This window comes from Oncorhynchus gorbuscha, linkage group LG16, assembly GCF_021184085.1.
Source record: "Oncorhynchus gorbuscha isolate QuinsamMale2020 ecotype Even-year linkage group LG16, OgorEven_v1.0, whole genome shotgun sequence".
NCBI classification, from domain to species: Eukaryota; Metazoa; Chordata; class Actinopteri; order Salmoniformes; family Salmonidae; genus Oncorhynchus; species Oncorhynchus gorbuscha.
In genome coordinates this window covers 7,110,327-7,122,566 of record NC_060188.1, presented here as the reverse complement: position 1 = coordinate 7,122,566, position 12,240 = coordinate 7,110,327, and the positions used below count along the sequence as shown (strand labels likewise).

General features: G+C 44.7%; 1 protein-coding gene across 1 annotated transcript in view; it reads left to right on the top strand.

Annotated features, from left to right (window-relative positions):
- Window positions 1-12,240, top strand: part of arhgap17b (Rho GTPase activating protein 17b) — a gene marked incomplete in the record, with an annotated part of 46,233 nt that overhangs the window by 23,668 nt on the left and 10,325 nt on the right. Inside the window, 8 exon segments of the mRNA XM_046303844.1 lie at window positions 33-109; window positions 501-612; window positions 723-799; window positions 2,278-2,395; window positions 5,425-5,493; window positions 8,104-8,185; window positions 8,931-9,058; window positions 9,979-10,090. Of these exon segments, the coding sequence (XP_046159800.1) occupies window positions 33-109; window positions 501-612; window positions 723-799; window positions 2,278-2,395; window positions 5,425-5,493; window positions 8,104-8,185; window positions 8,931-9,058; window positions 9,979-10,090 (775 nt within the window).

Here is a 12,240-nt window from a genome sequence, read left to right as displayed (position 1 = left end):
AATCCCATGATGCCTTGTATTTCCTGCCACAGAAAAAGCTCCCTCTGACGGCGCTGTCCCAGGCCATGCAGGATGGAGGAAGCCAGCTGGGGGAGGAGTCACTGATTGGGTGAGTGTGGAGCAATGACAGCAGACATGTATGGGGCTGGTTTCCCAGGTACAATGGAGATTCTCCATGCTTCTTAGTCCAAGACCAGGCTACATCTGTGTTTGGCAAACCAGACAATGATATCTATGGTTTGAACATGGTTTCTACATGTTCAACATGCAGATTCAGAAAGATTCAGTTAGGGAAGTTAGTCCATAAGCACAGAACATGATGAGATCCCAGGACTAAACTAGTGAGAGTTAGTTATACAGGGATGGATATGGTTGTTTAAAAGGCCCCAAATGTGTTTGTGGTATTCCTACAATACATATTACTCTCAGCTTCACGGTGATAACGGTCTCTTTCTCTCGGTTTATCTGTGTATATGTGTCTTTACATGTGTGTGTGGCAGTAAGATGATGGATGTGTGTGGGGAGGCAGAGAGCAGACTAGCGTCTGTGCTGATGCAACACGAGGTCCAGCTAGAGAGAGACATCCTGGAACCTCTCAACCAGCTAGCAGAGGTGACCACCAACACTCTCCATATCTTACCCTGGCATTGATAACACTGAGCATGCCAATGGTCATACTAATGATAATGACACCATTTATGATCTCTCCTATACCTACCCAGGTGGACATTCCCAACATCCTGAGACAGAGGAAACAGCTGGCTAAGCTAGTCCTAGACTATGACTCAGCCAGAGCCAGGTACTGTACTAGAACCCCAGAGCCAGTTACTGGACTAGAACCCCAGAGCCAGTTACTGGACTAGAACCCCAGAGCCAGTTACTGGACTAGAACCCCAGAGCCAGTTACTGGACTAGAACCCCAGAGCCAGTTACTGGACTAGAACCCCAGAGCCAGTTACTGGACTAGAACCCCAGAGCCAGTTACTGGACTAGAACCCCAGAGCCAGTTACTGGACCTGAACCCCAGAGCCAGTTACTGGACCTGAACCCCAGAGCTAGGTACTGTATTAGAACCCCCAGAGCCAGATACTGGACTAGAACCCCAGAGCCAGTTACTGGACTAGAACCCCAGAGCCAGTTACTGGACCTGAACCCCAGAGCCAGGTACTGTATTAGAACCCCCAGAGCCAGATACTGGACTAGAACCCCAGAGCCAGGTACTGGACTAGAACCCCAGAGCCAGCTATTGGACTAGAACCCCAGAGCCAGCTACTGGACTAGAACCCCAGAGCCAGTCACTGGACTAGAACCCCAGAGCCAGTCACTGGACTAGAACCCCAGAGCCAGTCACTGGACTAGAACCCCAGAGCCAGTCACTGGACTAGAACCCCAGAGCCAGTCACTGGACTAGAACCCCAGAGCCAGTCACTGGACTAGAACCCCAGAGCCAGTCACTGGACTAGAACCCCAGAGCCAGTCACTGGACTAGAACCCCAGAGCCAGTCACTGGACTAGAACCCCAGAGCCAGTCACTGGACTAGAACCCCAGAGCCAGCTACTGGACTAGAACCCCAGAGCCAGCTACTGGACTAGAACCCCAGAGCTAGCTACTGAACTAGAAACCCAGAGCCAGCTACTGGACTAGAACTCCAGAGCCAGCTACTGGACTAGAACCCCAGAGCCAGCTACTGGACTAGAACCCCAGAGTCAGCTACTGGACTAGAACCCCAGAGCCAGCTACTGGACTAGAACCCCAGAGCCAGCTACTGGACTAGAAACCCAGAGCCAGCTACTGAACTAGAAACCCAGAGCCAGCTACTGGACTAGAACTCCAGAGCCAGCTACTGGACTAGAACCCCAGAGCCAGCTACTGGACTAGAACCCCAGAGCCAGCTACTGGACTAGAACCCCAGAGCCAGCTACTGGACTAGAACCCCAGAGCCAGCTACTGGACTAGAACCCCAGAGCCAGCTACTGGACTAGAACCCCAGAGCCAGCTACTGGACTAGAACCCCAGAGCCAGCTACTGGACTAGAACCCCAGAGCCAGCTACTGGACTAGAACCCCAGAGCCAGCTACTGGACTAGAACCCCAGAGCCAGCTACTGGACTAGAACCCCAGAGCAAGCTACTGGACTAGAACCCCAAAAATAAAACTATGCCAAATACATGTTTTTATTTTGCAAAAGTTGTATGTGCATTTCTCAAGTAAAGATCTATGTTCACACATAGATGAGACAAAGTTCCACATTTCCATTATATTTGATTTTTGTTCCAGGTGGTTGCAGGCAAGCAAGTCTATTCAGTTTTCCACCAACTACCAGGCCACGGCCGCCAAGGTTGAGACTCTCAAAGACGAGATGGACGAGGCCCTGAACAAAGTGGAGATGTGTAAGGTACTGTAGGTAGTATTCATAAGTCTAGTTAGACATTTTCAATGAAAAGGAACTGGTCACTCACTAGCAACATGCATACTGTAGTAACAAGACTCTGGAGAAACACTGTTGTTTTATAGATTGATTTGGGATAAAAACAGAACAGCTGTTTTTTACAGTTTGATTCACCATATCAAGTGTCTCCACTGAAATCATGTCAACATGTATTTACTTTCATAGTGTATTGAACTGATATCATTTAAGGGAGATGTATTGGCACCATGAACAGGGGGTTGTTGTGACGGGGTATGAACAGGGGGTTATTGTGACAGGGGTATGAATAGAAGGTTATTGTGACAGGTATGAACAAGGGGTTATTGTGACAGGGGTATGAACAGAAGGTTATTGTGACAGGGGTATGAACAGAGGGTTATTGTGACAGGGTTATGAACAGAGGGTTATTGTGACAGGGTTATGAACAGAAGGTTATTGTGACAGGGGTATGAACAGAAGGTTATTGTGACAGGGGTATGAACAGAAGGTTATTGTGACAGGGGTATGAACAGAAGGTTATTGTGACAGGGGTATGAACAGAAGGTTATTGTGACAGGGGTATGAACAGAAGGTTATTGTGACAGGGGTATGAACAGAGGGTTATTGTGATAGGGGTATGAACAGAAGGTTATTGTGACAGGGGTATGAACAGAAGGTTATTGTGACAGGTATGAACAGAAGGTTATTGTGACAGGGCTATGAACAGAAGGTTATTGTGACAGGGGTATGAACAGAAGGTTATTGTGACAGGGGTATGAACAGAAGGTTATTGTGACAGGGGTATGAACAGAAGGTTATTGTGACAGGTATGAACAGAAGGTTATTGTGACAGGTATGAACAGAAGGTTATTGTGACAGGTATGAACAGAATGTTATTGTGACAGGTATGAACAGAAGGTTATTGTGACAGGTTTGAACAGAAGGTTATTGTGACAGGTTTGAACAGAAGGTTATTGTGACAGGTTTGAACAGAAGGTTATTGTGACAGGTTTGAACAGAAGGTTATTGTGACAGGTTTGAACAGAGGGTTATTGTGACAGGTTTGAACAGAGGGTTATTGTGACGGGTTTGAACAGGGGGTTATTGTGACAGGGGTATGAACAGAAGGTTATTGTGACGGGGGTATGAACAGAAGGTTATTGTGACAGGTATGAACAGAAGGTTATTGTGACAGGGGTATGAACAGAAGGTTATTGTGACAGGTATGAACAGAAGGTTATTGTGACAGGTATGAACAGAAGGTTATTGTGAGAGGTATGAACAGAAGGTTATTGTGACAGGGGTATGAACAGAAGGTTATTGTGACAGGTTTGAACAGAAGGTTATTGTGACAGGTTTGAACAGAGGGTTATTGTGACAGGTTTGAACAGAGGGTTATTGTGACGGGGTATGAACAGAAGGTTATTGTGACAGGTTTGAACAGAGGGTTATTGTGACTGGTTTGAACAGAGGGTTATTGTGACGGGTTTGAACAGGGGGTTATTGTGACAGGGGTATGAACAGAGGGTTATTGTGACAGGTTTGAACAGAGGGTTATTGTGACAGGTATGAACAGAAGGTTATTGTGACAGGTTTGAACAGAAGGTTATTGTGACAGGTATGAACAGAAGGTTATTGTGACAGGTATGAACAGAAGGTTATTGTGACAGGTATGAACAGAAGGTTATTGTGACAGGTATGAACAGAAGGTTATTGTGACAGGTATGAACAGAAGGTTATTGTGACAGGTTTGAACAGGTATGAACAGAAGGTTATTGTGACAGGTTTGAACAGAAGGTTATTGTGACAGGTATGAACAGAAGGTTATTGTGACTGGTTTGAACAGAAGGTTATTGTGACAGGTTTGAACATAAGGTTATTGTGACAGGTTTGAACAGAAGGTTATTGTGACAGGTTTGAACAGAAGGTTAGGTTGAACAGAAGGTTATGAACAGAAGGTTATTGTGAACAGAAGGTTATGATGAACAGAAGGTTATTGTGACAGGTTTGAACAGAAGGTTATTGTGACAGGTATGAACAGAAGGTTATTGTGACAGGTTTGAACAGAAGGTTATTGTGACAGGTTTGAACAGAAGGTTATTGTGACAGGTTTGAACAGAAGGTTATTGTGACAGGTATGAACAGAAGGTTATTGTGACAGGTATGAACAGAAGGTTATTGTGACAGGTATGAACAGAGGGTTATTGTGACAGGTTTGAACAGAAGGTTATTGTGACAGGTATGAACAGAAGGTTATTGTGACAGGTATGAACAGAAGGTTATTGTGACAGGTTTGAACAGAAGGTTATTGTGACAGGTATGAACAGAAGATTATTGTGACAGGTTTGAACAGAAGATTATTGTGACAGGTTTGAACAGAAGGTTATTGTGACAGGTATGAACAGAAGGTTATTGTGACTGGTTTGAACAGAAGGTTATTGTGACAGGTTTGAACAGAAGGTTATTGTGACAGGTATGAACAGAAGGTTATTGTGACTGGTTTGAACAGAAGGTTATTGTGACTGGTATGAACAGAAGGTTATTGTGACAGGTTTGAACAGAAGGTTATTGTGACAGGTATGAACAGAAGGTTATTGTGACAGGTATGAACAGAAGGTCATTGTGACAGGTATGAACAGAAGGTTATTGTGACAGGTATGAACAGAACCTGACATACATGTTATTAGGGCTATGTTATTAAAGGGCCGTGACTGTGCTGTCAGTTACCTATACATGCTATTCACATTGTCAGGTTCAATGTTCTGGTTCAATGATCCAGAAGGATATCAAAGAAAGGCTAGATTTATTAACCACAATGGGTGTTGCAGCTTCAAGACAAGATACAACGTCACAAGCACATATATCTATAACCTTCATCTAGGCCCCCTTTCCCAAACAGACTCCCCCTTCTGTGTCTAGGATGAACAATCAATCTCTTTGGTGTAGACCCAATCAGAAGTGGGTCAACACCACATTTGGAGGGACAAGATGCTGATGTTCACGTCTTCCTTTCTCAGGACCAGCTGTCTGCTGACATGTATAACTTCTCCTCCAAGGAGGGCGACTACGCCCGATACTATGTTATTGTGAGTATCCTTCATCCTGACTATATCACAACATCATCATTTCCTTCAGATCACATTTGACCCACATTAGCTCACCATTTGAAATGTTAATTAACAGTAGGGTAGTATTGGATTGAATAACTTTCTTGACCCCCAGGGAATGTAATGTGTGTGATGCCATGTGAATGTGTGTAATGCCATGTGAATGTGTGTGATGTCATGTGAACGTGTGTGATGCCATGTGAATGTGTGTGATGCCATGTGAATGTGTGTGATGCCATGTGAATGTGTGTGATGCCATGTGAATGTGTGTGATGCCATGTGAATGTGTGTGATTTCATGTGAATGTGTGTGATGTCATGTGAATGTGTGTGATGTCATGTGAATGTGTGTGATGCCATGTGAATGTGTGTGATGTCATGTGAATGTGTGTGATGTCATGTGAATGTGTGTGATGTCATGTGAATGATGTCATGTGAATGTCATGTGAATGTGTGTGATGTCATGTGAATGTGTGTGATGCCATGTGAATGTGTGTGATGTCATGTGTGTGATGTCATGTGAATGTGTGTGATGTCATGTGAATGTGTGTGATGCCATGTGAATGTGTGTGATGTCATGTGAATGTGTGTGATGTCATGTGAATGTGTGTGATGCCATGTGAATGTGTGTGATGCCATGTGAATGTATGTGATGCCATGTGAATGTGTGTGATGTCATGTGAATGTGTGTGATGTCATGTGAATGTGTGTGATGTCATGTGAACGTGTGTGATGTCATGTGAATGTGTGTGATGCCATGTGAATGTGTGTGATGTCATGTGAATGTGTGTGATGTCATGTGAATGTGTGATGTCATGTCATGTGATGAATGTGTGTGATGTCATGTGAATGTGTGTGATGTCATGTGAATGTGTGTGATGTCATGTGAATGTGTGTGATGCCATGTGAATGTGTGTGATGCCATGTGAATGTGTGTGATGCCATGTGAATGTGTGTGATGCCATGTGAATGTGTGTGATGCCATGTGAATGTGTGTGATGCCATGTGAATGTGTGTGATGCCATGTGAATGTGTGTGATGCCATGTGAACGTGTGTGATGTCATGTGAACGTGTGTGATGTCATGTGAACGTGTGTGATGCCATGTGAATGTGTGATGCCATGTGAACGTGTGTGATGCCATGTGAACGTGTGTGATGCCATGTGAACGTGTGTGATGCCATGTGAACGTGTGTGATGCCATGTGAACGTGTGTGATGCCATGTGAACGTGTGTGATGTCATGTGAACTTGTGTGATGCCATGTGAACGTGTGATGCCATGTGAATGTGTGATGCCATGTGAATGTGTGATGCCATGTGAATGTGTGTGATGCCATGTGAATGTGTGATGCCATGTGAACGTGTGTGATGTCATGTGAACGTGTGTGATGCCATGTGAACTTGTGTGATGCCATGTGAATGTGTGATGCCATGTGAATGTGTGATGCCATGTGAACGTGTGATGCCATGTGAATGTGTGTGATGCCATGTAAACGTGTGATGCCATGTAAACGTGTATGATGCCATGTGAACGTGTGTGATGCCATGTAAACGTGTGATGCCATGTAAACGTGTGATGCCATGTGAACGTGTGATGCCATGTGAATGTGTGTGATGCCATGTGAATGTGTGTGATGCCATGTGAATGTGTGTGATGTCATGTGAATGTGTGATGCCATGTGAATGTGTGATGCCATGTGAACGTGTGTGATGCCATGTGAACGTGTGTGATGCCATGTGAATGTGTGATGCCATGTGAATGTGTGATGCCATGTGAATGTGTGATGCCATGTGAATGTGTGATGCCATGTGAATGTGTGATGCCATGTGAATGTGTGTGATGCCATGTGAATGTGTGTGATGTCATGTGAATGTGTGATGCCATGTGAATGTGTGTGATGCCATGTAAATGTGTGTGATGCCATGTAAATGTGTGTGATGCCATGTAAATGTGTGTGATGCCATGTGAATGTGTGTGATGCCATGTGAACGTGTGTGATGCCATGTGAACGTGTGTGATGCCATGTGAACGTGTGTGATGTCATGTGAACGTGTGTGATGCCATGTGAACGTGTGTGATGCCATGTGAACGTGTGTGAGGCCATGTGAACGTGTGTGAGGCCATGTGAACGTGTGTGAGGCCATGTGAACGTGTGTGAGGCCATGTGAACGTGTGTGATGTCATGTGAATGTGTGTGATGTCATGTGAATGTGTGATGCCATGTGAACGTGTGTGATGTCATGTGAACGTGTGTGATGTCATGTGAACGTGTGTGATGCCATGTGAATGTGTGATGCCATGTGAATGTGTGTGATGTCATGTGAATGTGTGTGATGTCATGTGAATGTGTGTTGCCATGTGAACGTGTGTGATGTCATGTGAACGTGTGTGATGCCATGTGAACGTGTGTGATGTCATGTGAACGTGTGTGATGCCATGTGAACGTGTGTGATGCCATGTGAATGTGTGATGCCATGTGAACGTGTGTGATGTCATGTGAATGTGTGATGCCATGTGAACGTGTGTGATGTCATGTGAATGTGTGTGATGCCATGTGAACGTGTGTGATGTCATGTGAACATGTATCAGTTGGTAGAGGCCCAGGCTGACTACCACAGGAGGTCTCTGGCTGCTCTGGAAGGAATCCTGCCGACCATACAGGCACAGAACGGTAAAGGAAACCTTAATGAATCAAAACCGGTTAACAATTTTCTTTATAAAATACAAAACATGAATGTTTTTTCCCTGCAAGAATAAATTCAGCTGAATGTTGATTCAAAATGCTTTCTCACTTCATGCAATGAATGTTCTGACTGCATCATCTTGGTCAGATATGTTTTCTATTCACAAAGCACAGCCAACTGTTCATGTCATGTTAAGTAGGATACAGAGTCTGATAAAGGTTTGATATAAAAGGAGAAAATCTCAAGTGACTTTACTGGTGTCGGTTTGTTAAGTCTTGGCTCTTCATTTCCTTAGCAGTAAAACAAAGAGGTGCTAATGAGCAGTTTTTCTCTGACTTAATGAAATAGGAATTAGATTGAATCAGGTTAAATTAGATTTGAGTGAAAATGGCTCTATTGTCTTAAAAACATCTACAGTCACATCTGGGCCGGTATCCCCCTGTCTGGATAAAGCTGATTCATTATGAACTGAAAGGCTAAACTGATCCTAGATCAGCAGTCCTACTCTGAGCGCTTTTTGAATAGAGGCCCTGGTCTCACTCTGGAACAGATCAATTAATGACATGTGCTAAGATGCAGTTGGTTATTAGTGAGCAATCGGTTCATCTGTTAGTCGTGCTCTAAAATGACAGGAATAACCTAGCAGTCAGAACAGAATGTTTGTTTCCTCACATACGGTTCATGATAATGAAACTGACCTACGCTGGCGGCCATGTTGTGCCCTGTGTACAGACTCATGGATGGAGAAGCCTGCGTACGGCACGGCTCTGGAAGAGCACCTGAAGAGGAGTAACCGTGAGATCGCCCTGCCCTTAGAGGCCTGTGTCATGATGCTGCTGGAGACTGGCATGAAGGAGGAGGTAACCATCACCATGACGACGATGAGGAAAAGAATGGACTAGCGCAGGGATCAACTAGATATTTTCTTGAGTGGATGGTCAGGGGGCCAGAATAGAATTACAAATCATTTGTAGACTGCAAATTGACCGCAAGAAGCCCAAACAGATATAATATTGGACTAAAACATAATAATTTCAAACCTTGCTTACATTTGTATAGGATCAATTGTAGTATATCTCTACATTATGTGTGGGAATACTTTGGAACAGATTTCCAAAATGAAAAACACTTGGAGCTGATTTGCTGGTGTTTCTACAGTCTTTCAGGACAATTGAAATCATTTGGACCGCAGGCCGTCAGTTGGGTAACCCAGGGCTAGTGTTTTTATAGTGCTTCTCACTAGGTCTGATTTCACTACTAGTTATTGAGGGTAAGTCACCCTATCCATATCTAATGTGTAGCAAACTACCCACTCCTTTATGATCAAGACCAACATGTTACAGACAGAAGACTAGGCAATTGCCATTTCACACACATGCTGAGTAAGAGCCTACGGTCTGGTACTGATGACATCTGTGGTCTGGTTCTTTGGTTGGTTAACCAGCCTCGTGCCTTGAAGTTTTCAACTGGAACGCTTTCCTTTCTTTTTATACACTCAGAACTGTTGTTGCAAATATCTTTCGCTCAACCTCAGACTCGTATCTCTAGATGTGATTTGATGGTATCTATTTTCTCCCTCCTTCCTTGTCTCAGTCATACCCAAACCAGACGGCCTTCTCTAATATTAGAACAGAAAGTAGACATCCATTTCCCCCTCAAAGAGCTTCTCAATTCAATGCAAGTTGACTGTGGTTAGTTTGTTGAACCAGTTCTAATTTTCTATGAAGAAAAAAACATTTGTAAACTTTAAGACTTTAAAAGTGTATCTCTCTCTTCTCAGGGTCTGTTCCGAATCGCTGCTGGGGCCTCCAAACTAAAGAAGCTGAAGGCAGCGCTGGACTGTTCCACCTCCCAGTTAGAGGAGTTTTACTCCGACCCCCATGCTGTAGCTGGTATGACCCATTTCCCTTACATAACTAATTAAAGTTGTTTTCGTTCTCCTTTAGTCTCAATAGTCTATGCAGGGGTTGAATTTGGGGGTGCAGAGTAGAAGACAATACAATCTGCAATCTTTGGATTTGAGACCGTATTCAGTCCAGTGGGAATGGTGTATATTTGAGTTGAAAATGATCATGTATCCTGCTATGCCCTCCGACGAGCCATCAAACAGGCAAAGCGCCAACATCGGGCTAAGATTGAATCGTACTACACCGGCTCCGACACTCGTCTTATGTGGCAGGGCTTGCAAACTATTACAGACTACAAAGGGAAGCACAGCCACTAGCTGCCCAGTGACATGAGCCTACCAGACGAGCGAAATCACTTCTATTCTCGCTTCGAGGCAAGCAACACTGAGGCATGCATGAGCATCAGCTGTTCCAGGTAACTGTGTGTTCACGCTCTCTGTAGCCGATGTGAGTAAGACCTTTAAACAGGTCAACATACACAAGGCTGTGGGACCAGAAGGATTTCCAGGATGTGTGCTCTGGGCATGTGCTGACCAACTGGCAGGTGTCTTCACTGACATTTTCAACCTGTCACTGACTAAGTCTGTAATACCAACATGTTTCAAGCACTCCACACTCCACAACATGTATTGCACTCCACACTGCCCTTTCCCACCTGGACAAAAGGAATACCTACGTGAGAATGCTATTCATTGACTACAGCTCAGGATTCAACACATAGTACTCTCAAAGCTCATCACTAAGCTAAGGATCCTGGGACTAAACACCTCCCTCTGCAACTGGATCCTGGACTTCCTCACGGGCCACCCCCAGGTGGTGAGGTTAGGTAGCAACACATCTGCCATGCTGATCCTCAACAGTGGAGTCCCTCAGGGGTGCGTGCTCAGTCCCCTCCTGTACTACCTGTTCACCCACGACTGCAACACCATCATTAAGTTTGCAGATGACACAACAGTGGTAGGCCTGATCAACGACGAGACAGCCTATAGGAAGGAGGTTAGAGACCTGGCCGGGTGGTGCCAGAATAATAACATATCCCTCAACGTAACCAAGGAGATGATTGTGGACTACAGGAAAAGGAGGACCGAGCACGCCCCCATTCTCATCGACGGGGCTGTAGTGGAGCAGGTTGAAAGCTTCAAGTTCCTTGGTGTCCACTTCACCAACAAACTAGTGTTGTCCAAGCACACCAAGACAGTCGTAAAGAGGGTACGACCCAGTACATCACTTGGGCCAAGCTTCCTGCCATCCAGGACCTCTACACCAGGCGGTGTCAGAGGAAGGCCCTAAAAGTTGTCAAAGACCCCAACCACCCCAGTCATAGACTGTTCTGTCTACTACCGCAAGGCAAGCGGTACCGCACTGCCAGTCTAGGACAAAAATCCTTCTCAACAGCTTTTACCCCCAAGCCATAAGACTCCTGAACAGGTATTCAAATGGCTACCCGGACTATTTGCGTTGTGTGTGTGTGTGTGTCCCAACCCCTCTTTACACTGCTGCTACTCTGTAGCCTCACTTTAACCATCCCTACATGTACATGCTACCTCAATCAGCCTGACTAACCAGTGTCTGTATAGATCCTCACTTTAACCATCCCTACATGTACATGCTACCTCAATCAGCCTGACTAACCAGTGTCTGTATAGAGCCTCACTTTAACCATCCCTACATGTACATGCTACCTCAATCAGCCTGACTAACCAGTGTCTGTATAGAGCCTCACTTTAACCATACCTACATGTACATGCTACCTCAATCAGCCTGACTAACCAGTGTCTGTATAGAGCCTCACTAATGTTATTATTCACTGTCTGTTTACTGTTGTTTTTTATTTCCTTATCTATCGTTCAATTAATACCTCTTGTTTACTTGGAAATTGTACTGTTGGTTAGGGCCTGTAAGTAAGCATTTCACTGTAAGGTCTACACCTGTTGTATTTGGCGCACGTGACAAATACACTTTGATTTGATTTTAGGAGGACAGTCCCATTACTTCCAAAAGCACAATTGAACCCCATTCAGTTCATGTACTATAATGAACCATATTTGTGGTTGTGTTGTCTCTGTCCAGGAGCCCTGAAGTCCTACCTCAGAGAGCTGCCTGAACCCCATTCAGTTCATGTACTATAATGAACC